The 27,857-nt window shown below is 43.9% G+C and overlaps 2 protein-coding genes across 7 annotated transcripts in view; one reads left to right on the forward strand and one right to left on the reverse strand.

The window, feature by feature from the left end:
• Positions 1-338: 338 nt before the first annotated feature.
• PLCD4 (phospholipase C delta 4) lies at positions 339-25,778 on the forward strand. Its single transcript, XM_077155155.1, has 16 exons — positions 339-813; positions 4,735-4,793; positions 4,920-5,078; positions 6,261-6,489; positions 7,370-7,505; positions 15,153-15,384; positions 17,931-18,132; positions 19,065-19,209; positions 19,859-20,011; positions 21,539-21,709; positions 23,024-23,180; positions 23,498-23,614; positions 23,825-23,997; positions 24,554-24,689; positions 25,030-25,179; positions 25,255-25,778. Exons 2-16 carry the CDS (start codon positions 4,769-4,771, stop codon positions 25,359-25,361), a joined length of 2,292 nt encoding a protein of 763 aa, XP_077011270.1. The 5' UTR covers positions 339-813; positions 4,735-4,768; the 3' UTR covers positions 25,362-25,778.
• The window catches only part of ZNF142 (zinc finger protein 142), a 33,899-nt gene continuing 26,617 nt past the window's right edge, over positions 20,576-27,857 (reverse strand). For all 6 annotated transcript variants that reach the window (XM_077155137.1, XM_077155136.1, XM_077155135.1 and 3 more), the window contains one exon: positions 20,576-27,489. In XM_077155137.1, coding sequence (XP_077011252.1) covers positions 27,020-27,489 — 470 coding nt within the window. In that variant the 3' untranslated portion in view covers positions 20,576-27,019. The remainder of the gene's footprint in view (positions 27,490-27,857) is intronic.

Below are 27,857 nucleotides of genomic sequence, written 5' to 3' on the forward strand. Positions count from 1 at the left end.
ATGCTTGTAGAAGGAATGAATTAACATTAACATAAAGGAGGAACAAACTAATTGTTTTGTGCATTCATGGATACATTGTTTTGATATTTCGTGAGTGCCTACTGTATGCATAGGTTCTAACCCCTCCCTTTACACTGTAAGAACATTCCTCTCATCCCTTTCTCCTCATTTTCCTTCTTTCCCATCCTATTTCGTTCTCCCTTTCCCTGTGCCAGCCCTAGACTGAGTGTCCTGCAAGGCAGGATACAGAGATACAGGAGCAGGCCAGTGGAAGTAGACACCATGGAAGGGAGCCAGATGAAGTAAGGGCAAAGAAACCGTATTACATACAGAGCGAGATCACCCAGAATGAAAAGGGGTGATTCACAGAGCACAGCAACTCAGACACTCCTAGGGTTTCACATTGAAAGCTACTGTGGGATTGGAGTCCATAAGGGCTGGCATTGAGATGAAGGGCAGCCTGGCGCCCCCTCCCTGGAGATGTGGTGCCTGTCAATCCCTCCCCTTAATCCACTTCTCCCCACCCCACCCCCACTACCCTCTCACACTGACCTGTGTCCTGTGCTTTTAAGAGCTGGATGGGCTGGACCAAGGAGTGAGCTCAGCTTCTCACGACCCAACTCTTTTCCTCTGGCTGTAACTCTGCCATCCACAGCAGCAAACTGTGTAGAGAGGGGAGGAAATCAGCGACTGCAAGAGGAGCAAAGAGAAAAGGAGCCAGTCTTCCTCATCCCACAGTAAAGAGGATCAGAAAGCTCCGGAGGCAAAGCTCTGAGACGCCGGCCGAACTGCTATTTTGCTATCCTGCCCACGGTAAGGGCCTGGGGACTCTGGCCAGCCTCTGCTCCAAGCTCTGTTTGCCTAAGCCCCTAATTCTGCCCTGATTAAATTACACCCGGGACTCCTTTCCCTGCACAGCTTACATGGCTCCGACTTTTTGGTTCTCTTGAGTCTGTCCTCTTTGAGTTTTAGTTTTCCTCCTGGCTGCATCAGTCACCCAATTAGATGCTTCCAGTCCTTCAGGGGCCACTTAGGTTTCCAGGGCCGGGACTGCTGACCCTTGCCATTCCTCAATAAGGGAAGAAACAGAATTGGAATAACGGCATTTAAGCATAAGATTATTAGCAGATTGCTAAGCAATACCAAATGAGGGCTAGTCAAGACCTATAGGGAGCACAGAAACCCCTCATAATTAGACAGGGTTATGAAATTTCCTTGGAAAGAGCCAGAGTTTTAGTTCTAGACCTCATTTTTAGCCTGCTCAATAGGCCGGAGCAGATTCTTAGTGTCAGGTGCTAGACCGGGGCACGCTTCTAGCCCCAGCTTTGCCGTGAACTCGCTGTGTGACTTGGGATCACAACTTTCTGATCTGTAATCGACTTTAGGGTTTTCCAAACTTGCCTGTGTACCAGGGGTACTTGTTAAAAATTCATATTCTGAGTTCCATCCTCAGAAATTCCGATCCAGTAGATTTTAGATGGGGCTCAGGAATATCTATTTTAAAATGATATTGATGTAGCCAGGAACCTCTGGATTAGATATACTATAAATAAGCTCTCAAGCTCTAATATTCTCAAGGCTAAAACTTCTTGCCAGAGCCATTCTGTCCTCTTTATAAGAACCAGGTCAAGCATAATTCTGCTCAGAAGTGAGGGAGTAGACACAATTATTCTCTTCCTTCCTGCCCCTCGGAGAGAATGGAGGCACATCAAATCCCTCTGCAATGCCATTAGTGCCACTGGTGATACCCAGAGTCCATCTCTGGGATGGCATTAAGCCATTTGGAAGCTAAGAACCCAATATTGCTCCGCAGTCCTGGATCACCTCCCACCTAATTTTATGTCTGTTTTCCCATCTGCAGTATAGATATTATTATCCAATCCTCAAGGTCCCCATTAACTAGGAGTTAATTTTAAGACCTCCATCTTGCTTTCTCAATATCCAGCCTTTGTTTTTCCCCAGTACCATGACTCCCAAATGCTTCTTCCATTCTCTTGTACCTGCATCAGCTATGACCATCCTTCCCATCCTACCTTCTGGCACCAGAGAAGGCACCAAGATACAGAACAGCTATATTCCAACTAGCACTATCAGGGCAGCTTGTTTAGCCAGTCTCCTGGGATACAGGGGAAAATGAGGCTGAGCAGAAGACTATGCTGCCTAGTGTCCACGTCCAAATGTCCTCGCTCCCGGTCCACAGAAACAAAATCCTCAAAAGGGATGAGAGTCACAGTTATTGGGAATTAGTGGAGAAAAAAAAAGGTAAACGACACGAAGAGGTGATAGGGAGAGAGGATGAGGAAATGAGAATGATGAGAAGAGGGAGAGCAAAGAGAGCCTGAATTAAATGAGCAAATAGGGAGGCAGAGAGAGGATTAGAGTAGAGAAAGAGGAGGGTAAACTGAAGAGAAAGGAAAATGAAGGTGCCAGGTATGGAATGAGGAATGGAAAGAAAACGGGAAGAGTGAAAACAAAGGCTATTACGTGGGACACAGGGGGAACAGAAAATGATGGAGTTCTTCATTGATTCCTAACTCTGCTTCAACCTCCTTTCTGGAGAAGACCCTTTCTAAGGGCAAGAGTCTTGGAAAGGTCTCTGAGCTGCTGCTGGTGCAAAGTCTCAGTTCTGCCAATTAACTCATTAGTTGACTCAGGACGTTCGGGTAATCTTCCTAGTCCTCCCTTCCCTTCTCAGAAAATTGAAGTCCAGCTCTGACATTCCGTAGCAACCTGAGTTGAAACGAGCTTCTTATAGCCACATCTCACCTGAATACCAGGTTTAAAAATAGTGATTCAGCAATGGGAGCAGGATTGGAAGAGCGAGGCCAAACCCTGGAGTTGACAGAGTTTGACAAAGGAGGAGCAAAATGATTTTCTAAAGCTGGTTTGAAAGGAGGAGGGCTCCAAAACAGAGGTGTCCAGACACTTGGGCTCTGTTTTCAGGCTGCGCATGTTTCAGGACATCATTGTGAGGCTCTAGATATAGGAGTAAGGGAAGGGAATTATTCTGTCCTTTTTCAGGCCCAAGACCCATCCCAGAATCCTTATGCCTCAGAGATGCGAGCTGAGATCCAGAGAGGAGTTGAGGCAGAATGTTGGCAAGGGAAATCGGACTTCAACCACAGGCTTACCTTATCTACCGCTTGAGGGACTAAGAAATTTAAGAGAGACCTGTTGCTTTCTACCTCAATCTTCATACCATGATTTTGTTAGCATGAGATTCCAAACTGTATGTCCCTACCCAGAAAAGCAGAGATACTTTTCTGTCTTCCAGGAAGCACTCTGGATCCCTTCTTTCGTCCAGAGGTTTCTTCTGGTCTCACCCAGGCACACATATTCAGATTCAGCCAGCAAAATATTTTCTTCCTGAAATTGTCACAAGGCTGTCCTCCCCTGATTACTGCCTTGAGCTGTCTTTCCCACTTAGGCCCAGGGTACTTCTCAACCAAACCCTCTTACTCTAGGTAACTGTACATTGCTGTCCCTTTAGAGAGCCTCCTCCAGGTCCTGTAATCAGGACCCTCCACATTCTTCCTTAAAACTTAGTAAACCCTGGGTGACTTTGTGGACTCTTATCACTAAAGAGAGGTAGAGCACTAACTAACATGTTGTGTGGTGTTAGGCAAGTCTTCACTTTTCTGAACTTCTGCATTTTCATTTTTAGACTATATGCAGTTGGTCCTATGTTTTAATGGAACACTAACTGAATGATTAAGATTTTTTTAGCTTTTTAAATATTAACCACTGTCAAAAATTTAAATATATTAATTTAAAAACACGACATAATTTCTATTCAAGTGTGTAAGTCTTTGCTTTTACAAAATCAAAGAGAGTTATGTTTCATGAGTTTTGTCAGTTTCAGTACGATTTGGTCAACCGTTGAGTATTTCCATTGGGTAGACCTAGAATCAAAGAGGCCACATGTCAAGTCTTCCAGTTCTTTTCACAGACTTGTTGTTAGTTACTAGGACTACTTCACCAGTTTCTAAATTGTACAGCTTATATTAAAAAAGAGATATTCTTTTAGTAGGCAGAGAAAAATGGAAAATGAAGTTCTGAGACTTGTTTGTCTTATTCAGTCCATTAAAACTGAGAGAATAACTGCTATGAAAAAGAATATACTTTAAAATGTGAAGGTTGAAAAAGGTGGTTAATTTAGCTAACTATAGTATTGTGTTGTGGAAGAGACAAATCTTCAGGCACTGGGAACACGTAGGGAGCACCAAGAATAGGGAAGCTAGGATGATTCCATTTGGAGAAGAAAATGCTAGGATGTGGACAGCTTCTAAGTTCTGCAAGGGGGCAGCCAGAAGACGGTAGTTCTTAATAATTATAGGGAATGAGAAGTGAGCAAAGTGTGCTGGGAGATTCTCCAATGGATTGTGGAGTACTGAGTAGAAAGATGTATTTGGCAGAAAGCCCTGCTTTACCCGCTCTGGAGAAGCTATGGGAAACAGCAGGGACTCTGGGGCTAGACATACCTCGGTTTAAAGTCTGAATGCCCTATGTGATTTGAAGCAGGTTTCTTAGGCCCTCCAAGTCTCAAACTCAAATTAGAGGTAAAAATAAGCTACAGACTATGTAGGTGAAGTATCTCACACATAGTGGGCACTAGGAAAGAAAGAGTGGGAGCTCAGGAGAGAAACTCAGGTTTCTTTCTCTTCCTCTATTGATCTGTTAATCTAACAGCACCAAAATTTACCCTAGGCCTTTTACTCTTTCTTGCTCATTTAGGTGACTCTGGCGCCAGCTGGTGGAGCCGTGGGTGATGGTGTCCCTGCTGCAAGGACTCCGTGAGTACCCCTAGTGGGAAAGAGGGCAGCCCAAGGAAGGAGAGGAGGCTGGACGCCAGCTCCGGAGCTCCTTCTGTGCCCTCCACCCTCCCTGCTAGCTGCTCAGGCCATGCTTCTCTTGGCCAGGGCTGCCCGCTGATCAGGACCTCCTGCTGATGCAGGAAGGCATGCTGATGCGCAAGGTGAGGTCCAAAAGCTGGAAGAAGCTGAGATATTTCAGACTTCAGGACGATGGCATGACAGTCTGGCATTCACGGCAGGCCGGGTGGAGCCCGAAGCCCAGCTGTGAGTGCCGGGGACAGCCGGGGATAGCTGGGGGTGGGCAGGGGGTGAGGATAAAACCTTGAGGAGGCCAGCAGCCTGAGGACAGGCGAGGGGCCAGGGTCCTACAAGATTGTGCCTTTGTACTGTCCCTACTTGTGTCTTTGTGTCTGAACCTGTAAACTGGAGATTGTTACAGTACTTGCCTCTTAAAGCTGTTATGAGGATTAAATTAGTTACTGCCAGTAAAAGGCTTAGAAGAGTCCTGGCACACTCTAAAGCTCAATAAATCATAGCATGATCATAGCATCATCAGGCATGATCTCGGGTATTAAATTGCCTAAATTAATGCCCAGGCTCCGCCACACTGTAACTGGGTAGATTTGGACAAGTTATTTTAACATCTCGAAACTTCAGTTTCCTCATTTGCAAAATAGGGACTAAACAGTACCTACCTGGTAATAGGGCCTCAGTGAGTTTCTGTGGCAAGCACCTAGCATGGGGCCTGAAACTTGGATACATTTAATATGTTATCCATCATGTTTAGGTTTCTTTAAATATCATAAATGCATCATAACAGTGTGTGTACCATTGATCAATCTCTGAAAATTTGATCACAGGACACAGCTAGAAGAATAATTCTTAGAAACATACTCGAGGCTCACAATCTTTACTACCCAAAGCTGGGGTAAGGGAGTGGAAGACTTGCACTGGTTCTCTCCTAGACATTCTGGACCAAGGATGTCCTCAAACTGAAATGGGAAAAAGAACTGCACTTGAGCACATGATGTTTTGGTGTTAACTGCTTCTACCCTTCAGGTGTGTTTCTACTTGTCAGTCCTTCCAAGCCTCCTGTGATCACCATGGGGACTGGCTTGGAAGGAGACCATCCCTGATTTAAGATGAGGACACCGAAGGCTTAATTTGTTTTGGTATGTGTCACATTGCTAGCTGGTGGCTGGAAGCCAGGTCTTGTCGCTCCCAGCACAGGCCCCTTGCCATGCTGCCTATGACAAGAGCAATGACTCGTGTGGATTCCTGAATTCTAGGGCTCTTTATCTTCCTGTACTAATGCTTTTTGGGATTCAGTGTACAGGGGGTTCCTACAACTTATAGCATCACAGAGAAGAATGGGATGCTGGCTATTGACCCTTAGCCTTGGTGGACTTCCTTCCTCAGTGGTCCCACTCGCTTCTTCTCTGGCAGTCTCAATATCCGATGTGGAGACCGTGCGTGAGGGGCATGAGTCGGAGTTGCTGCGCAGCCTGGCAGAGGAGTTTCCCCTGGAGCAGGGCTTCACTGTCGTCTTCCACGGTCGCCGCTCCAACCTGGACCTGGTGGCCAGCAGTGCTGAGGAGGCCCAGATCTGGATGCGTGGGCTCCAGCTGCTGGTGGCCATTGTCACCAGCATGGACCAGCAGGAGCGGCTGGACCAGTATCGGCAGGATAGAGTCATGGTGGGGGCTGGAGGTCACTGGAAGAGCCAGATGCTGCAGAGCTAGAGACAGGGAGGAGGGATGTAGGGCTGGGGAGGCCAAGAATCTAGAAGGGATGGTAGGGGGAGCTCAGGCAATATGGAGCTGAGGATCCTGAGGAAAGGATGAGTGCTAAGGATGGTAAAGGCATAGCCATATGACTTTATGTTACTTAGATTATGTGTGTGTGTGTGTGTGTGTGTGTGTGTGCAGATGTGTAGGCATGTTTATCCATCAACATCTCTCCCCTGTCTTTGCCCCCATGTCAATCCAGCCTCCACACAGCTTCCAGGATCTCTCCGCAGAGTGATTACTGTCACAGGAAGGAGAAATATTAGTTCTAGTTTAGAGCACTCTGAGAAAGCTTCAGGGAAGAAGCAGCATTTGAATGGAAAGGAAATAGAATTTGAACATGAAGAGGAGAGAGAAAGTCACTCTAGCCAGAGGGGATAGCATGAGCAAGGCCAAAAGATAAGAAATGGAAAGGCAGGGGGGAAAGTGGGGCATCCATACAGCAAGAGAAGATTCAGAGATGTTTTGAGAAGGTTGGGATGGTGTCAGATCATGGGAGTGAAGGGGATCTCAACTTCTTTGTTGAGGAATTTGGACTTCTTTCTGCAGGCAGCAGGGAGGTCCCTAAAGTTTCCTGAACCATAATGTGACCAAAAAGATTAGTACTCTGGGGAGAGTAATCACTCTGCGGAGAGATCCTGGAAGCTGTGTGGAGGCTGGATTGACATGGGGGCAAAGACAGGGGAGAGATGTTGATGGATAAACATGCCTACACATCTGCACACACACACACACACACACACACACAGTGCATTTTCCTTGACTCAGACCTGGATGGCTGAATGACTGGTTCCAGCGTGGAGACAAAAACCAGGATGGTCAGATGAGTTTCCAAGAAGTCCAGCGGTTACTGCACCTGATGAATGTGGAAATGAACCAAGAGTATGCCTTCCAGCTTTTTCAGGTGAGTTTTCTGTGGGAGGGTTTGCAGGAGCCAACCAGGTCATGTTCTCACTTTACCAGTAGTACTTTGACCCTAATCAGCAACACTTGTTGAATCCCTACTGTGCATCCTGCCCCATGCCCTTCTCAATAAGAAATTGAGGGAAGCACAGGGCATGGTTCTTGCCCTTGAGTCTTGTCACAATATTCACTTTCTTTGTTTGCTTCTGAAAAGGTTTAATGCAAGAAACATAAACAAATAATTAAAAAGAGCTGCATATTTATATCATACAATAACCAAACTATTGTAGCAAGTGCATCCAGAGGCTCTGCAGCAGGACTGCTCACCTCTATTCCCATACAAACTTCACTTACATCTAATCTAGAATTCCCTACCTACTCCCTAACCCACCGACTGTCAGCCTGGTCTGACATGGGCTACCTAGCATGGGGCCAGGACACAACTGGCTACCACACCCAATGGGCAGCACAGGCAGCAGAGTCAAACAAACCTACCACCACCACCAGAACAGGAAGGAGTTTGCTGTCTCTAGCTGTCCAAGCATCTTCATCTTTATCAGTCAGAGCCCTACATGCTGCATTTGAAAGGAAGATGTAAGTTCCATTGAGACTGGAAAAAGCTGGGAAAAGAGAGGTAGACTGTCTTTCAAAGTTCACCACGTGTTATGGTGAGAACTCTGTTCACTGCACATGCGTCTTACACCCTTCTAGAAAAAATTGTGTCAGAAGTTGAAGTATGAGGTAGAGGTCTTATAAAACCTCTTATAGTACAATTATTATTAATGGCTTTTTTTAAAAAGGAAAACTCTAGGACAAATGCTAGACAGTGTTCACTTATGAAAGGTAAATAACAATATGTTATTATGTCAGACCTTGAGGACCTTTGGGCATGGCCAGGATCGCAGGTACCCCGTCCAATGGAAAACCCCACCTGAAATGTTAGTAAATAGCAGGAGGGATCTTCTGGGCCTTTTGAGCCCTTTGGGCCCTTTGGGACATTCAGTCCTTTCCGGTTGAAAATTTACTCCAGTAGCAAATGGTTTGACTGAAATGTTGACTTTTACTTACTGAAGTGTGTCCTTCTTTTTTTTTTTTTTATTAATTAAAAAAAGAATTAACAAAACAATTAGAAATCATTCCAATCTACATGTACAATCAGTAATTCTTAATAACATCACATAGTTGCATATTCATCATTTCTTAGTACATTTGCATCAATTTAGAAAAAGAAATAAAAAGACAACAGAATAAGAATCAAAACAATAATAGAAAGAAAAAAAAAATTAAAAAAACCTATACCTCACATGCAGCTTCATTCAGTGTTTTAACATAATTGCATTACAATTGGGTAGTATTGTGCTGTCCATTTCTGAGTTTTTATATCCAGTCCCGTTGTACAGTCTGTATCCCTTCAGCTCCAATTATCCCTTATCTTTTTTTTTTTTTTAATTAACGGAAAAAAAGAAATTAACCCAACATTTAGAGATCATACCATTCTACATATACAATCATTAATTCTTAACATCATCACATAGATGCATGATCATCATTTCTTAGTACATATGCATTGGTTTAGAAGAACTAGCAACATAACCGAAAAAGATATAGAATGTTAGTATAGAGAAAAAAATAAAAGTAATAATAGTAAAATCAAAACAAAACAAAACAAAACAAAACAAAAACCTATAGCTCAGATGCAGCTTCATTCAGTGTTTTAACATGATTACTTTACAATTAGGTATTATTGTGCTGTCCATTTTTGAGTTTTTGTATCTAGTCCTGTTACACCGTCTGTATCCCTTCAACTCCAATTGGCCATTATCTTACCCTGTTTCTACCTCCTGCTGGACTCTGTTATCAAGGACATATTCCAAATTTATTCTCGAATGTCTGTTCACATCAGTGGGACCATACAGTATTTGTCCTTTAGTTTTTGGCTAGACTCACTCAGCATAATGTTCTCTAGGTCCATCCATGTTATTACATGCTTCATAAGTTTATCCTGTCTTAAAGCTGCATAGTATTCCATCGTATGTATATACCACAGTTTGTTTAGCCACTCTTCTGTTGATGGAGATTTCGGCTGTTTCCATCTCTTTGCAATTGTAAATAACGCTGCTATAAACATTGGTGTGCAAATGTCCGTTTGTGTCTTTGCCCTTAAGTCCTTTGAGTATATTCCCAGCAATGGTATTGCTGGGTCGTATGGCAATTCTATATTCAGCTTTTTGAGGAACCGCCAAACTGCCTTCCACAGTGGTTGCACCATTTGACATTCCCACCAACAGTGGATAAGTGTGCCTCTTTCTCCGCATCCTCTCCAGCACTTGTCATTTTCTGTTTTGTTGATAATGGCCATTCTGGTGGGTGTGAGATGATATCTCATTGTGGTTTTGATTTGCATTTCTCTAATGGCCAGGGACATTGAGCATCTCTTCATGTGCCTTTTGGCCATTTGTATTTCCTCTTCTGATAGGTGTCTGTTTAAGTCTTTTTCCCATTTTGTAATTGGGTTGGCTGTCTTTTTGTTGTTGAGATGAACAATCTCTTTATAAATTCTGGATACTAGACCTTTGTCTGATATATCATTTCCAAATATTGTCTCCAATTGTGAAGGCTGTCTTTCTACTTTCTTGATGAAGTTCTTTGATGCACAAAAGTGTTTAATTTTGAGGAGTTCCCATTTATTTATTTCCTTCTTCAGTGCTCTTGCTTTAGGTTTAAGGTCCATAAAACCACCTCCAGTTGTAAGATCCATAAGATATCTCCCAACATTTTCCTCTATCTGTTTTATGGTCTTAGACCTAATGTTTAGATCTTTGATCCATTTTGAGTTAGCTTTTGTATAGGGTGTGAGATATGGGTCTTCTTTCATTCTTTTGCATATGGATATCCAGTTCTCTAGGCACCATTTATTGAAGAGACTGCTCTGTCCCAGGTGAGTTGGCTTGACTGCCTTATCAAAGATCAAATGTCCATAGATGAGAGGGTCTATATCTGAGCACTCTATTCGATTCCATTGGTTGATATATCTATCTTTATGCCAATACCATGCTGTTTTGACCACTGTGGCTTCATAATATGCCTTAAAGTCAGGCAGCGCGAGACCTCCAGCTTCGTTTTTTTCCCTCAAGATGCTTTTAGCAATTCGGGGCACCCTGCCCTTCCAGATAAATTTGCTTATTGGTTTTTCTATTTCTGAAAAATAAGTTGTTGGGATTTTGATTGGTATTGCATTGAATCTGTAAATCAATTTAGGTAGGATTGACATCTTAACTATATTTAGTCTTCCAATCCATGAGCACGGTATGCCCTTCCATCTATTTAGGTCTTCTGTGATTGCTTTTAGCAGTTTTTTGTAGTTTTCTTTATATAGGTTTTTTGTCTCTTTTGTTAAATTTATTCCTAGGTATTTTATTCTTTTAGTTGCAATTGTAAATGGGATTCGTTTCTTGATTTCCCCCTCAGTTTGTTCATTACTAGTGTATAGAAATGCTACAGATTTTTGAATGTTGATCTTGTAACCTGCTACTTTGCTGTACTCATTTATTAGCTCTAGTAGTTTTGTTGTGGATTTTTCCAGGTTTTCGACGTATAGTATCATATCGTCTGCAAACAGTGATAGTTTTACTTCTTCCTTTCCAATTTTGACGCCTTGTATTTCTTTTTCTTGTCTAATTGCTCTGGCTAGAACCTCCAACACAATGTTGAATAATAGTGGTGATAGTGGACATCCTTGTCTTGTTCCTGATCTTAGGGGGAAAGTTTTCAATTTTTCCCCATTGAGGATGATATTAGCTGTGGGTTTTTCATATATTCCCTCTATCATTTTAAGGAAGTTCCCTTGTATTCCTATCTTTTGAAGTGTTTTCAACAGGAAAGGATGTTGAATCTTGTCAAATGCCTTCTCTGCATCAATTGATATGATCATGTGATTTTTCTGCTTTGATTTGTTGATATGGTGTATTACATTAATTGATTTTCTTATGTTGAACCATCCTTGCATACCTGGGATGAATCCTACTTGGTCATGATGTATAATTCTTTTAATGTGTTGTTGGATACGATTTGCTAGAATTTTATTGAGGATTTTTGCATCTGTATTCATTAGAGAGATTGGTCTGTAGTTTTCTTTTTTTGTAATATCTCTGCCTGGTTTTGGTATGAGGGTGATGTTGGCTTCATAGAATGAATTAGGTAGTTTTCCCTCCACTTCGATTTTTTTGAAGAGTTTGAGGAGAATTGGTACTAATTCTTTCTGGAACGTTTGGTAGAATTCAGATGTGAAGCCATCTGGTCCTGGACTTTTCTTTTTAGGAAGCTTTTGAATGACTAATTCAATTTCTTTACTTGTGATTGGTTTGTTGAGGTCATCTATTTCTTCTTGAGTCAAAGTTGGTTGTTCATGTCTTTCCAGGAACCCGTCCATTTCATCTAAATTGTTGTATTTATTAGCGTAAAGTTGTTCATAGTATCCTGTTATTACCTCCTTTATTTCTGTGAGGTCAGTAGTTATGTCTCCTCTTCCATTTCTGATCTTATTTATTTGCATCCTCTCTCTTCTTCTTTTTGTCAATCTTGCTAAGGGCCCATCAATCTTATTGATTTTCTCATAGAACCAACTTCTGGTGTTATTGATTTTCTCTACTGTTTTCATATTTTCAATTTCATTTATTTCTGCTCTGATCTTTGTTATTTCTTTCCTTTTGCTTGCTTTGGGATTAGTTTGCTGTTCTTTCTCCAGTTCTTCCAATTGAACAGTTAATTCCTGCATTTTTGCCTTTTCTTCTTTTCTGATATAGGCATTTAGGGCAATAAATTTCCCTCTTAGCACTGCCTTTGCTGCATCCCATAAGTTTTGATATGTTGTGTTTTCATTTTCATTTGCCTCGAGGTATTTACTAATTTCTCTTGCAATTTCTTCTTTGACCCACTCGTTGTTTAAGAGTGTGTTGTTGAGCCTCCAGGTATTTGTGAATTTTCTGGCATTCCGCCTATTATTGATTTCCAACTTCATTCCTTTATGATCCGAGAAAGTGTTGTGTATGATTTCAATCTTTTTAAATTTGTTAAGACTTGCTTTGTGACCCAGCATATGGTCTATCTTTGAGAATGATCCATGAGCACTTGAGAAAAAGGTGTATCCTGCTGTTGTGGGATGTAATGTCCTATAAATGTCTGTTAAGTCTAGCTCCTTTATAGTAATATTCAGATTCTCTATTTCTTTATTGATCCTCTGTCTAGATGTTCTGTCCATTGATGAGAGTGGGGAATTGAAGTCTCCAACTATTATGGTATTTGTGTCTATTTCCCTTTTCAGTGTTTGCAGAGTATTCCTCACGTATTTTGGGGCATTCTGGTTCGGTGCATAAATATTTATGATTGTTATGTCTTCTTGTTTAATTGTTCCTTTTATTAGTATATAGTGTCCTTCTTTGTCTCTTTTAACTGTTTTACATTTGAAGTCTAACTTGTTGGATATTAGTATAGCCACTCCTGCTATTTTCTGGTTGTTATTTGCATGAAATATCTTTCCCCAACCTTTCACTTTCAACCTATGTTTATCTTTGGGTCTAAGATGTGTTTCCTGTAGACAGCATATAGAAGGATCCTGTTTTTTAATCCATTCTGCCAATCTATGTCTTTTGATTGGGGAATTCAGTCCATTAACATTTAGTGTTATTACTGTTTGGATAATATTTTCCTCTACCATTTTGCCTTTTGTATTATATATATCATATCTGATTTTCCTTCTTTCTACACTCTTCTCCATACCTCTCTCTTCTGTCTTTTCATATCTGACTCTAGTGCTCCCTTTAGTATTTCTTGCAGAGCTGGTCTCTTGGTCACAAATTCTCTCAGTGACTTTTTGTCTGAGAATGTTTTAATTTCTCCCTCATTTTTGAAGGACAATTTTGCTGGATAAAGGAGTCTTGGTTGGCAGTTTTTCTTTTAGTAATTTAAATATATCATCCCACTGTCTTCTAGCCTCCATGGTTTCTGCTGAGAAATCTACACATAGTCTTATTGGGTTTCCCTTGTATGTGATGGATTGTTTTTCTCTTGCTGCTTTCAAGATCCTCTCTTTCTCTTTGACCTCTGACATTCTAACTAGTAAGTGTCTTGGAGAACGCCTATTTGGGTCTAATCTCTTTGGGGTGCGCTGCACTTCTTGGATCTGTAATTTTAGGTCTTTCATAAGAGTTGGGAAATTTTCAGTGATAATTTCTTCCATTAGTTTTTCTCCTCCTTTTCCCTTCTCTTCTCCTTCTGGGACACCCACAACACGTATATTTGTGCGGTTCATATTGTCCTTGAGTTCCCTGATACCCTGTTCAAATTTTTCCATTCTTTTCCCGATAGTTTCTGTTTGTTTTTGGAATTCAGATGTTCCATCCTCCAAATCACTAATTCTATCTTCTGTCTCTTTGAATCTATCATTGTAGGTATCCATTGTTTTTTCTATCTTTTCTACTTTGTCCTTCACTTCCATAAGTTCTGTGATTTGTTTTTTCAGTTTTTCTATTTCTTCTTTATGTTCAGCCCATGTCTTCTTCATGTCCTCCCTCAATTTATCGATTTCGTTTTTGAAGAGGTTTTCCATTTCTGTTCGTATATTCAGCATTAGTTGTCTCAGCTCCTGTATCTCATTTGAACTATTGGTTTGTTCCTTTGACTGGGCCATATTTTCAATTATTTGAGCATGATCCGTTATCTTCTGTTGGCGTCTGCGCATTTAGACAGATTTCCCTGGGTATTGGATCCAAAAGTTTGGAAGATTTTCCTGTGAAATCTCTGGGTTCTGTTTTTCTTATCCTGCCCAGTAGGTGGCGCTCGTGGCACACGTTTGTCTGCGGGTCCCACCAGTAAAAGGTGCTGTGGGACCTTAAACTTTGGAAAACTCTCGCCGTCCGGGGGGTTCGCTAGCCGAAGCAGCTTGAGCCGGCCCGGGGTCCGAACGCAGGGAGGGTTGCTGGTCGCTGCAGCCCGGGAAAGAGCCCGTCCGAATTTCCTAGTCAGCCCTGGGCGACAAGCGTGGCGGGAGGGCGCCAGCAGCAGCGGCCCGCCCGAGAGAATGCACGTTCCCCGGGAGTCACGGGTTTGGAAGGGGCCTCCCCCACCCGTCACCGTTCTCCGTGACCTGGGGATTTCCGATCCAATTCTCTCAGTTGGTCCGGGGGGCTGCGCGTGGTGTGGGCGCCAGCCGCCTTGGTTTCAGGGGACCGCCTCTCCAATTCTCCCAGCCGGCCCGGGAAGGGGGAAGGGAGTAACTCCGGCCGCTTCCCGCCCCGCCCGGTGAGGCCCGCGCGCCTCGGCGATCTCACCCGCGCTGCTTCTCTCAGCCAGCCAGCCGTTCCAGGATGGGGTACGCTGTCTTTTTTATCTCTGTTGTGGCTTTGGGCGCTTTCTGTATCGTTTCTACTCCCCTAGTAGCTGTCCTGGGGAAGAAACTAAGATCCGCGCGTCTTACTAAGCCGCCATCTTCCTGAAGTGTGTCCTTCTATGAACCCTATCGGGAGTTCTGTCGGAGTTCTGTGAAAGCATGTTTAAATCAGTCCAGCTGAACATTGCTCTTCCAGAGCTAGTCAAGGCCATAGAATTTCCAGTTAAAGGGTTAAGTCACCCTCCCCTAAACCCTCTTGTACAGGCTGCAGACAAGTCCCAGTCTGGGACTCTGGAGGGAGAAGAATTTGTAGAGTTCTACAAGGCATTGACTAAACGGACCGAGGTGCAGGAACTATTTGAAAATTTTTCGGCTGATGGGCAGAAACTGACCCTGCTGGAATTTGTGGATTTCCTCCAAGAGGAGCAGAAAGAGGGAGACCGAGCTTCTGATCTTGCTCTGAAACTCATCGACCGTTATGAGCCTTCAGATAGCGGTAAGCAGAACAGGGATGGAAAGGCACCAGACATGGGGGACAGGGAAAAGGGGCATGATTAGAAAGGTCTAGAGACAAGCTGTCTTCTGCCTCACTCAGAGCAGCAGGCTGTGTTCATCCCACCACCACCAGAACAGGAAGAGTCCCCAACCCTGCTGGTCATCTCACTCGACCACTCCTGTGCAAAAAGAGCAGCCATTCCTTGCCTAGACAAGACAAGCATCTCCTCTGTCATGTTAGATCTCTCAGGACAAAGAAGATTCCACAAATTCCCTTTCCTCCACTACACTCATGTATCACACCTTTCATTTCCAGGAAGTTCTTCCTGATATTAACCTTTGTTCTCAGCAGAAAGGGAAAATCCTTTGTCCTTGACTCTGTCTCTTCTTTAATATGAATTATTCATTTTCCTCTAATTCCTGTCTGCTGTGCTTTTAAATGCTGGCTCTTTTCAAATTCTGCCTCCCCTCCCCCACCCCACCCAGTGCTGATATTCTCCAAGTGGTTCTCCATTCTCTAAGGCCCTGAGCCAGGAAGCTAGTCAATCTCTGGCTGGGGGAATGATGGGAAGGCAGTCATTTAGCTGTTAACAAGTGGAGCTAAAATATGCCCTCTCTGCTCTCCACCCTTCCTTCCCTTGTCCCTTCAGTGGAATCCTTCCTACTCTCCATTCCCTTCAGATAACAAAATTTACATTATTAATAACAAATGATTTACAAAGCACTTTCATGTCCCTCACTTCAAGTAGTCCTCACTAAAACTTTGTAAATCGATAGCAAAAATCTTTATTGGGCCTTTACTAAGTATCCCATAGTGTGCTAATATCTCTACATGCCTTCACTCCTATAGTCCTTGCAATGACCTAACAAAATAGGCTCTATTTTGCAAAAGTGGAAAACTGAGACTTAGGAAGATTAAATGTCTTGCTCAAAGATAACAGCTTATGATAGGAGGGCTCGGGATTCAAATCCAGGTCTTCTGACTATCTGGTGCCTCTTTTGAGAATGAGGACGAGATGGGATGAATGAGCGCTGCACAAGAGATCCAGGTTTCCTGGGTCTCAACTCCCACTCCCATTCATTCATTCATTTGCAAATTCACCTAGTGCTTATGTACCTATCATATGCCAGAACCTGTGCTAGGTACCAGAGAGAGTAGTGACTAGGTCAGACAAGGATGCTACCCTCATAGACTTAGAATCAAACAGAAAGTTGTGTATCTCCATTGTTAATTCCAGATTTGTATGGGCACCCAGAGAAGAATGGGGGGTGTAAAGCAAGCATTTCAGAAAATTGAATAGAAGAAGAATGTCGGAGCGTTAAGAAATAGGCACTTCTGTTCTTGATGTAGGATCCAATATACATCAGCTACAGTTATTCTACCTCCAACCCCCTTGTGTTCTCTTCCCTTTCACTCAACAATCTGTTCTTCCATGAAGTAGCAGATGTCTAGTGGCAGAGTGTAGTACTGAGTCAGAAGATGGACTTGAGTCTGCACTTTATTGCGTACAAGCTGAGAAACTTTGGACAAGTCACTTAATCTTTCTGAGACTCAATTTCCTCATTTGTAAGATAATTGGTGATCTAATGAAATGGTGTATATGGAAAGTATCTGGCAGTTGTGGACTTACCCTAGCGATTTGAGGTATCATTATCAAGAATAAAACTTCCTGCCCAACTTCCGGCTGTCTTCTACCACCCCCACCATCTGGTTGCCCAGGTTCCAATCCCAGCTCCTTCACTAGTTCTGGACCTGGGGCAAGTTACTTACCTTATTATATTAGTGAAAGCACTAGTGAGATGTATGTAAGGTGCTTGGCATAAAGCAAGTGCTCAATAACTGTTATTCACCATCATTGTCATTAAATGAAGCCCATGCTGGGGTCCGTGAGGGTTATTGAAGGAGAGAGCTCTGCTCTCAAAGAAGGTGCAGCCCAAGGGGCTGTTGGACAAATGCCTCTCAGAGTACCATATGGGAGCATTGATAATAATGAGAAAACCCCAGGTCACAATTGGTGGCCACTACACAAAAGCCCAGGTGATAAAATACAGGTACCTGGGCTGTGTGAGGTTCTTTCTGAACCTGTTTCTCCATCTATAAAACTAACCCTTTGGACTAGATACTGTGCTGTCCAATGTGGTAGCTGTGAGCTCCATGTGGCTATTTAAATTAATTAAAATGAAAATTTTTGTTCCTTTTTCACTCAAGCCACATTTCAAGTGCTCAGTAGCCATATGTGGCTAGAAACTTTCATATTGAATAGTGCAGAATAAAACATTTTCATCATTGTAGAAAGTTCTATTGGATGGCAGTGAATTAAAATGATCTTAATTCTCCTTGTAGCTTTAATATTCTCTGGTGGTGGGAATGCTTGAAATGACAAACACCATGGGACAACTTTGGGATCTGGAGGCTGGGCATGAACACCATCTGAAAGGCAGGACCTGGAAAGGATGGCAGCAGAGGTGGGGTGGAAGGACTGTAGGTGTGCTGGGATGCTCCTACTCAGAGTTCTCACTTGAGCGTTCCCTGACTTCACACCCTAGGCAAACACCGGCATGTACTGAGCATGGATGGCTTCCTCAACTACCTCTGCTCAAAGGATGGAAACATCTTCAACCCAGCCTGCTGCCCCATCTACCAGGATATGACCCAACCCCTGACTCACTACTATATCAACTCTTCTCACAATACCTACCTAGTGGGGGACCAGCTTTGTGGCCAGAGCAGCGTCGAGGGATATATACGGTGCAGGGAGGGGAGGAGGGTACAGCAGGACTATCTGTGGGAAGCTCAGTGGGTAGGGGGAGAGTCAGTGGATAACGGATTGAGAAGGTGTTGTAGGGGGTTAGTAGATGAGAGTCTCTAGATAACTGAGCCATTTGGCGATGTTGGAGATCAGAGGGAGAAGTGGTTATGAAACCCTATGGGGAGCGGAGCTTCTCTATCTTTCGTAAGCTATGAAACTGTTTTGGAACTCAAGAGGGCCTGATAGATTTATTTATTCAGAAAAATAGAAAGCAGTTGAGCACAGGAGTTAAAAAAGACATGAGTGTGGAGTCAGACCATCTAAATTCAAATGCCTGCACCCTCACTTAGTACTCTGGAGCTAAGTATTTAACCTCTCTATGCCTCATTTTCTCATTTATGAAATAGGAATGATAACAGTGCCAATGCTGTCTGAGCTGTTGTGAGATAATCCGTGTTGCAACACTCAATAAGTAGTAGCTGCTTTTATCGTGATTAATCATGATTAGACTGAAGAGTCAAGATGTCTTTGCAGTGCCAGCAACCAAAGTAATAACTTCAAGGGACACAAAGATGAGTCAAACACTTTCTGCCTTAGGAATATTATGATCTAAATTGTGAAAATAAAGCTGAAATTCGCCAGAAATCTGAATAACCCAGGAGCTGTATAATGATACACAAACAGACCAGAAGAATCATGAGACAATGTGTGATGGGTTGCTAAGGGAGGATTGTGAGTAGGGATGAAGGGAGGTCAGTGTGAGTTGTGGCAGTATCCCAGTGGACAGAGACAGCTCCATGGAGATGTAACTTGAAGGGGTCTTGTGGGGTTAAGGGCTGATGAGCTTTGCTCTCCCAAAGTGGGGAGAGAGTCCCTAAGTGGGAGATCAGGCCTTGACCCTTCCTATCCCTGGGGACTTGGGTTCTTGCAGGGCCTTGAAGCGGGGGTGCCGCTGTGTGGAGGTGGATGTATGGGATGGACCTAGTGGAGAACCCATCGTTTATCATGGACACACCCTGACCTCCCGCATCCTGTTCAAAGATGTTGTGGCCACAGTAGCTCAGTATGCCTTCCAGGTAGGGGCCCAAGAGCAGGAATACTGGTGAGGCAAGAGGCTCTGAGGACAGAGTGGTTGGCTCTGGGCCTGGAGGAGTGCAGGGGAGGCTATGTCAAATGGTGTGATGTGTATAAAAGAGATTTTAACTGTAATGTGCTGGGCAAATATTAAGGGATTATTAGGAATAAGTCTTGGATGCGTAACTAGTAACTATTAGTCATAGAGGTAATTACTAGCGGTACTTATTATTTCTAATTTTGAGGACCCGGTAGAAGGTGGATAAGGAAACAGAGAGAAAGTTTTAGATAGGGCTGGGGAAGAACAGGAATTTGGAGATGAGAGCCTAAGAGTGTGTCACAAACATACAATCACGGGAAGAGCCTGTGCTTCCCATTCTTCCTGAGTCTGAAAAGACAATCGTTCTGGAGGAACCTGAATTAGATCTGGCCCAGGTGTGAGATTTGGGAGCTGAGGAGTGACTTTTAGATGTGGATAATATCCCCAGACCTAGCAAGTCCTCCTTAAACCTGTATTGGGTTTGGAGCAGCTGAGAAATCAGGGTACTCAGTAGAGTAACTAGGGGCGCCTATGAAACAGGTGTTTGAAGAATCAAGGAGGTTACAGGGCTTTAGCACTCTGAATCCAGCAACCCCTTTCCTCACCACCAGACCTCAGACTACCCAGTCATCTTGTCCCTGGAGAACCACTGCAGCTGGGAGCAGCAGCAGATCATGGCACGTCATCTGACTGAGATCCTGGGAGATCAGCTGCTGAGCACTACCCTGGATGGCCTGCTGCCCACTCAGCTACCCTCGCCTGAGGTACAGACCCTGACACCCTACCTTGGCTTATATCTCCATGCCCCTCTTCCTTCCTTCTTCCTATGCTCAGATGGATCAGCTTGCTCTTTACTATTTTGGGGGGGGCTATATGGTCCGGGAATGGAACCTGGGTGCCCTGCATGGAAGGCAAGCATTTTACCACTGAACCACCCATGCACCTACAGAGGTTTTCTTTTTTATTATTATTTTTTTGTGTGTGTGCCTGGTCCAGGAATCGAACTCATGCCCATTACTATCTTGAAACAACTTCAATAATAACAATAATAATTAACTAAACATGGAAATCTGTTTATAGTTCTCTAAATTTTAAATCAATGATTTACTATATATTTATTTTTTCAAAGAAAATATCTTCATTTTTTTCCTGATAGTTCATCGCTGTTGTAAACGACTCAAACAATACAGAGAAAGGGAAATCTCCTCCACCCCCATAATCCCAACCTCTTCCATGACAGCTGCCAGCAGTTTTTTAAAATGCTTATATAAACATATATATTCATATTTTTAAAAAACAGGAATTGGATCATGTGCTATATCCTTTTTCATACCACACATATAATATCATGGATGTCTTTTCATATGTAATCTTTTTTCCTTTTTAACAGCTTTACAGTACTCCATGTATGTTATAGACAATAATTTATTTAGCCAGTTCCTCACTTGACAGACGTTTAGATTGTATGTAATTTTTCATTTGTACATACAGCTTTGCCCATTTATTTTATTATTTTTTTGAGACAGATACCTAGAAGCAAAATTGCTGGGTTTAAGAGTTTACATGATGCCAATTTTGGTTGCTATTGCCAGGTTGTCCTCTGGAAAACATAGGAAATTATCAAATTACCCTCCAACCAGCAGTATAAGAGATTGACCACAAGTAATTCCAGGAGTTCAAAATGGTAGACATGAAAAAAAAGTTTTCTTAAAAAGAAAAAAAAGCACATGTTTTTCTTCTTTTGAATTATTTGTTACTATTATTTACCCATTTTTGTTGGGGTTAATAATTTTTGTTAAAGATATTAATGCTTTGGAAAATATTTGTGGCAGTCATTCTTCCTTTAGTTTTTATAGCATCTTCCCACTTATGGAAGTTTTAAAATTTTAGGTCGTCAAATCTGTCAATCTTTTCGTTTTTTTCTTAGTTTTTGTCTTATTTTTTCTGCAAGTTTTCCTACCATAAGATTATTTTAAAAGATTCCCTGTTTTCTACTAGTACTTTTATATTCTTTATAGTTACATATAAATCTATCATCTATAGGAGTTTCTTACGTGTCAGATGTGAAGTAGAGCTTTAAATTGTTATTTTTTTTCCATATGGAGAGATGTTCTGGTTTGCTTAACAATAAGGGAATACCCACCATTGTATCGAGCAGGCGGTCTTCCTGCGGGAATTTCGGAGCCTTGCTGACTGCCTCTGTCTGTGAGGTGGCCCTGAGAAAGCAGTGGGACCTGCATAATCCCCAGGAGGAACCGAGGTAAACAGGCCCCTTTATTTTTATCCCCTAGGAGCTTCAGAGAAAGATCCTAGTGAAGGGGAAGAAGTCGAGGACACTCGAGGAGGATCTTGAGGAAGAGGAGGAGGAGGAGGAAGAGGAGGAACCAGAGCCTGACTCTGAGCCTGAGCCGGAGTCTGAGCCCCAGCTGAGCCCTCGGAGTATGGACAAAAAGAGGCAGAAGGTATGCTGGGAGCTTTGTCTACTTCAGCGTTTGGCCAGCTTGCACCATAGGCTGAGGGTCCACGTGTGTAAGAAGACTAGGGCCAGGCAGGCCAGAGGGTCAGGGAGCAAAATGCGCCTACCCTGCAATGAAAGAAGCATAAGAATTTATACATGGTATCACTCTATATTACCTATTACTGTATAGAAATATATTGAAATATTACAGTGGACTTCCAACTTCTTTAGGCCATGACATCCTTTTTTTTTTTTTTCCTTTAATGTATACAAGCTACTTAAATGCAGAGCCATCTAAGTTAAAACACTCATTTGGCCCTCCCCTGAGTACCCAAGGTAGCTTCTAAGACATCTTTTCCTAACTTCTCAGTCTCCTTAAAGGCCTTGTTTGAAAACCACTGATAGGTGTGTGTGGATAGCATTATATTGCCTGGGTAAGTAGGGGTTACTGGAGTGATTGCTGTGACCTCAACTGAAGTGGATTAGAGAAAGCTTCTTGGTAAGGGTTGAGAAGCCAGATATACCCAAAGAGGAGCAGGAAGGGGAGAGAAGCTTTGAAGTGGGGAAGGTGAAAGCTCTGGAAAGACTGTGTCAGAGTGGGCACCTCTCTGTGGGGAATGGTGGCTGAGTAGGAGGGTGCCATTAGTGGGACCTCAAGATCCCAATTCCAAGTCTACATTTCTCTCTCTTGTGTGCTTGTTTGGCTCGGCTGACTGACTTCTAGCTTATTCTGTTCTCTCTCAAGTTGTGATGTCTAGCTCACAGCTAGGGATGGGAATGAGAATTCAAGAGACAAACCCAAAGATATTACTCTGGGACCTTCACATCTTTATAGGATGTGACTTCCATGACCATTTCAATAACTGATGTATCTGTCTGGATTCATGTGCATTTTAACCAAGGATTACTGTGAATTATTTTAAAAAAGAGAGGGAGGATGACTCTTCTCTGTTTACAAATAATAATAAATAAATCTCTTACTCAGGATCTAACACAGAGCAGACTCTCCAGTTCTAGAGACTAAAAATGATCGCAGCGGCATATACAGACTGCATTTACTCCCATTCCCACCCCCAGGCTGTAATGTGCCTGCTATTTTTTTTTCGCCTACCTGTTGCTCTATGGCCCAGCCTTGTTTTTCCCATGCCTGGGTCCCTTCTCTTGTTGAAACAGGTGAGGTAGCAGGGAGAATGCCAGGGGGAGTCCGTGGGAAGAGGCCTAGGGTGGGTAGAGAAGTTTGGATCTTGGCCATTGCCTTCGTCCCTCCAGATTGGTGACAGCTCAATCCCCTATTCCTTTTTCCTTTCTCCCTCTCCAGAAATCCAAGGCCACCTTGTGTCCATCCCTCTCTGCCCTGGTTGTCTACTTGAAAAATGTCCCGTTCCGCAGCTTTACTCATTCGAGGGAACACTACCGTTTTTATGAGATATCGTCCTTCTCTGAAACCAAGGCCAAGAGCCTCATCAAAGACACTGGTCAGGACCAAAAGAGAGGGATTGGGATGGTTGGGTCAAGCCCTGACTGGCAGACAGGCAAATTCCAAGAAAGAGGACAGGTAGCTGAGAAACTCCCCATAGCAGGCAAAGGGGAGAGGGGTAACGAATAATGGGCTCAGGACTGTAGGAGGAGCAGAACTGGGAGATGATCTGGCTAGAACAGAAGGAGAGACAACTTAAAGCTCTCAAAAGCCAGCCTCAGGAGATGCTGAGAAGAGGGGAGTTGATGAGCAGTGTCCTTGGATCAGGAAGTCCTCCCTACTTCTGCCTCCTCCCTCCACTTTTTTTTTTAACAGGTAATGAATTTGTGCAGCACAACACCTGGCAATTAAGCCGCGTGTATCCAAGTGGCCTGAGGACAGATTCATCCAACTACAATCCCCAGGATTTCTGGATTGCAGGCTGCCAGATGGGTGAGGAGGTAGTGGGGATGGCGAGAAGGGAATGGAGTAGCAAGATAGGAACTAAGGTCCCTGGCAGCAGAAGAGTATTAAGCTAAGAAAGACACTGTCTATGGAGGTATTCCCAGGAGGCACTTTTCCACTCCATGCCTGTGTTACCTGTACCTCCCTGAAAAGGTGTTCCCAAGGTGACTCCTTCCCCTTTTCTCTTGCGGCCCTCAGTGGCTATGAATATGCAGACTGCAGGGCTTGAGATGGACATCTGTGATGGGCTCTTCCGCCAGAATGGTGGCTGTGGCTATGTGCTGAAGCCGGACTTCCTGCGTGATGCCCAGAGTTCCTTCCACCCTGAGAGGCCCATCAGTCTTTTCAAGGCCCAGACCCTTTTAATCCAGGTATGAAGAAGAAACTATTTGGGAAGAAACTGGGATGGGGGTGGGGGTGGGGGTGACTAGGCCTGACCAGAGCATGAGGAATGAGAAGTTTCTTGTGAGAGGCTGGATAACAAGACTGTTAACATGGGACTTTGGAGTCAGATCACCTAGGTTCAAAACCACCTACTAGTTGTGTAATGTTAGGCAAGCTACTTAATGTCTCTGTGCCTGTATCCTGTATACAAAATGCAGGTAGTAATACTGCCTCCCTTACGGTGTTATTGTAAGGATAACTTTAGTTAACATTCACAATGCTTGGTGTACGTTAAGTTCTATAGAAGGAGTTGCTACCCTGCACATATGTACTTTCAAACCTTGTTAAATTTCTATTTGAATGCATTTTAAATTGCAGCAAAATACTAGAAGAAAATATATTACCTACAGAAGATTAGCCTTGCAAACCCAAAAGCTATACAGCACAAGGTCTCATGCCCCCTTCCCCATCCCCACGGTATGACAGCTGGGATGGGGACTGGGGTGAGCAGGAACTAGTGAGGTTCTAGAGCCCTTGTTGCAGGTGATCAGTGGTCAGCAACTCCCCAAAGTGGACAACAACAAAGAGGGGGCCATCGTGGATCCACTGGTGAAAGTGGAGATCTTTGGCATCCGACCAGACACAGCCCGGCAAGAGACCAGCTATGTGGAGAACAATGGTGAGACTGGGCAGTGCTGGGGCATGACCATTGTTTGTCTTCCCCATCCCGTCCTCCATGAAGTAGAGTCCACGTCAACTCTCCTCTCCTCCATGGGAAGCACTGTAAAGCAGTAAAGAATAAGGACTTTGACATATTGGGTCTGACTCTTAGCCCATCACTCATCTCTGGTGACCTGGGCAAATTGTTTAACCACTCTAAGCCTGTTTCCTCCCCTGTAAAATGCTGATTGCTATGAAGATTAAATGAGAAATTGCAGGGAAATCACCTAACCTGGTGCTGGGTCTAAAGAAGACAGTCAATAATAATCCTTTCTTTCCCTCCTATCCACCAACCTCAGGTTTTAATCCATACTGGGGGCAGACACTATGCTTCCAGGTGCTGGTGCCTGAACTTACCCTGCTGCGTTTTGTGGTAAAAGATTATGACTGGAAATCCCGAAATGACTTTGTTGGTCAGTACACCCTGCCTTGGACATGCATGCAACAAGGTGAGCCAGTCTTCTAAACCCCTGGCCAAGACCCCAAATCTGGCTACCTTCCTAATCCTGTCTGCCCCTTTCCAGGTTACCGTCACATACACCTGCTCTCCAAGGATGGCACTAGCCTCCATCCAGCTTCCATCTTTGTGCACATCTGCATCCGGGAAGGGCTGGAGGGAGCTGAAGCCTGAGGTGGGCACTTCATGGGGAGGGGAGAGTACACTGACTTTAGATGGGGAGAAAAACCTAGAAGGATGCTCCAGAGAGGGCCAATGGAAGTGGTAAAAATCAAGCATTGGATTGTGCATGTTTAGTCTCAACGTCACCTCCCCCTTCCTAATGAGAAAATCCAGGGTCTGATTTCTCACCTTCTTTCTCTTCCCTTCCCTTATTTTCACAAGCTTTGGTATCTTTCCTTTTCTGTACCCTATATAGGAGTTCTTTTCTTTTGCTGTAGCCTCAATCCCATATCCAGATTAGGTCTAATCTCTCTCATCAACCCAGGCTCAAACATGGATTTCAACTAGAAAGCCTGGGGCAGAGAAACCCAAAAGGCATTTTCTCCTCCACCCTTTATTTCCTCAAAGCCAAGAGCCAAGGGAAGGATGAATCAAGGCTCAAGGCTCCCCAGGCAAAGGCTGGAGACCCTACAGCAGGATTATACCAAGACTCTCAAGAATACACTGTATGGTTCTCAAAGTCCCGAATGGACTGCTCCTCTCTAGCCCTGACTGTATATAAACAGAGCTTCTCTCCCCAGTTCTGCTTGGTTATGGTCTGTCATTGTTGGGCAAGGGAAGGTACAAAGGTTGGGGGACATTTAGGTAGACAGGTGGTGCAGGCAAAAGGTAGAAAAACAGGTTACTAAAGGCGTCCCTCCTCTCACTGTATGTGCTATAGGAAGGGCACAGAAGTACAGCTTCTAACCGTAAAGAAGGGGACAAAGCCCTCCTCAAGAGTTTGTCTGGAATAATCATGTTGTGGTAGGTAAGCTGTCCTACCATAATTTTTAAATAGTATCCTCTTTAATTTCCCTGAATATCCCAGTTTAGATGATCAATTACATAGTCATTCTGAGCTCTAGACTGGAGACTCACTGCTCCAATCATCTGCCCTTCACACTACTCTATGCTTTAATGCCTCAGTGGAGCTGCTAAGCCAGTCCAAGGATGGATGCTGAATTAAAGCTGTTTCCTGGAGAGGCTCAGTAGTGTAACCCTCCCTCAAAAGGGCCGAGGGGCTTAGGTCAGCAGGGAGCAGGGTCAGGGCCAGGAGAGGCTCAAAGACAGAGAGGCAGACTTGGGCCTGTATCAGAATCAATCATCAAGTGAAAATGAAAAGAGATACAGGAGAGGGAGATCTGTGAGGGAACAGGTCAAATCTAAATGATAGTCAAGAAATGTTAAGAGGGATTTTGATGTCTATAAGCAAGTAATCATTCTCTGTTTAACATGCTTTATAGAGCATTGTACACAAAGCACATGCGGTTTGATACAACTGTTCTGAGGATGCCAAAAGAAAACAGGGCTTGGCACAGTAAGGAAAGAGAAGAATGGAGTGGGTAAAACCAGATCTTATAGCCAGACTTTGGTGGGCTGATGGTAAAGAAACTGAGAACTCACAGGATAAAAACAGTGTGCCTCAACAAGAAACCAATGTTGTGGTTCATGTCTCTCTTTTATATAGCCATGAACTTCAAAGTACTGTAGCCAGAGTCCAGGAGGGTTCCAACCTCCCTGACACCCCAAAGCCAGCCCTTCCTTAGGCCTGAGCTTCTCAGGCTATCTCTGGTTCCAGTATGCACATCTCAGACGGTATCTTCTTCTTGTCCAGAAGGTGGGGTCAGCTCTCAGCCCTCAGGTCCAGTGTGGGGAGCAGTAGGAGCGGGAGGGCTAGGATCCTCCAACTGCACATCATGTAGGTGTACTGTGGGGGTGGTAGGGTCTTTGCCCACACCCTGGTTCGGGTCAGCCTGGTCGGGGTGATGCCTACGCACGTGCTTAACCACCTGGAATTTCTGCTTGGCCTTGTAGCTGCAGAGGCGGCAGAAGAAGGGGTGGCGGTCAGTGTGAGTAAGGGCATGGTGGCGCAGGCCAGCAGCCCAGCGGAAAGCACGGTGGCACACGTTGCACACATAGGGCTTGGCTTCGCTGTGCTTGCGGAGGTGGGTACGCAGCAGGAAGCGTGTCTTGAAGGCCTTGCCACACTGCTCACACATGAAGGCCCGGGCTTCCCGGTGCCGTGTCTCCCGGTGTACGCGCAGGGCATCAGCCCGGTTGGTGCAGTACTCACACTCAGGACACTGGTATGGCTTCAGTCCTACAGGACAGGGCAAGGGCAGGGGAGGGTGGATTAATGGTAGGGTATCCTCAAATCACCATTGAAGGGGGTAGAAAAAGTTTCAGAGAACCATAAGGATTATGGTGGTCTTGGGACATAAACACAAGCAGCAAGCTGATTAATGACAGTATCTTTGGAATGTTTCCGTCCTCTGATATTTTTTTGTCCTACTCCCAATGTAATACAGTTGGTGCTCCACAGATGCTGATGACCAACTGGATCTCTAAGTAGCCACCTGATAGCAATGAATATTCAAATATGGTAGGGCTTCCAAATGGGTGGGGCACTCATGGGATTTGGGAATCCATTTAAAAACAACTCCTTGTTCAACTCAAAATGTAAAAGAA

Source organism: Tamandua tetradactyla, chromosome 3 (genome assembly GCF_023851605.1).
Source record: "Tamandua tetradactyla isolate mTamTet1 chromosome 3, mTamTet1.pri, whole genome shotgun sequence".
NCBI lineage: Eukaryota > Metazoa > Chordata > Mammalia > Pilosa > Myrmecophagidae > Tamandua > Tamandua tetradactyla.

Excerpts from the sequence above, each read along its gene's own strand:
- PLCD4 (XM_077155155.1), top strand. The coding sequence starts at position 4,769 with ATGGTGTCCCTGCTGCAAGGACTCC. Across the intron at positions 23,181-23,497 it reads GAGCCTCATCAAAGACACTG|GTAATGAATTTGTGCAGCAC; the intron begins GTCAGGACCAAA and ends TTTTTTTAACAG. Across the intron at positions 23,615-23,824 it reads GATTGCAGGCTGCCAGATGG|TGGCTATGAATATGCAGACT; the intron begins GTGAGGAGGTAG and ends TGCGGCCCTCAG.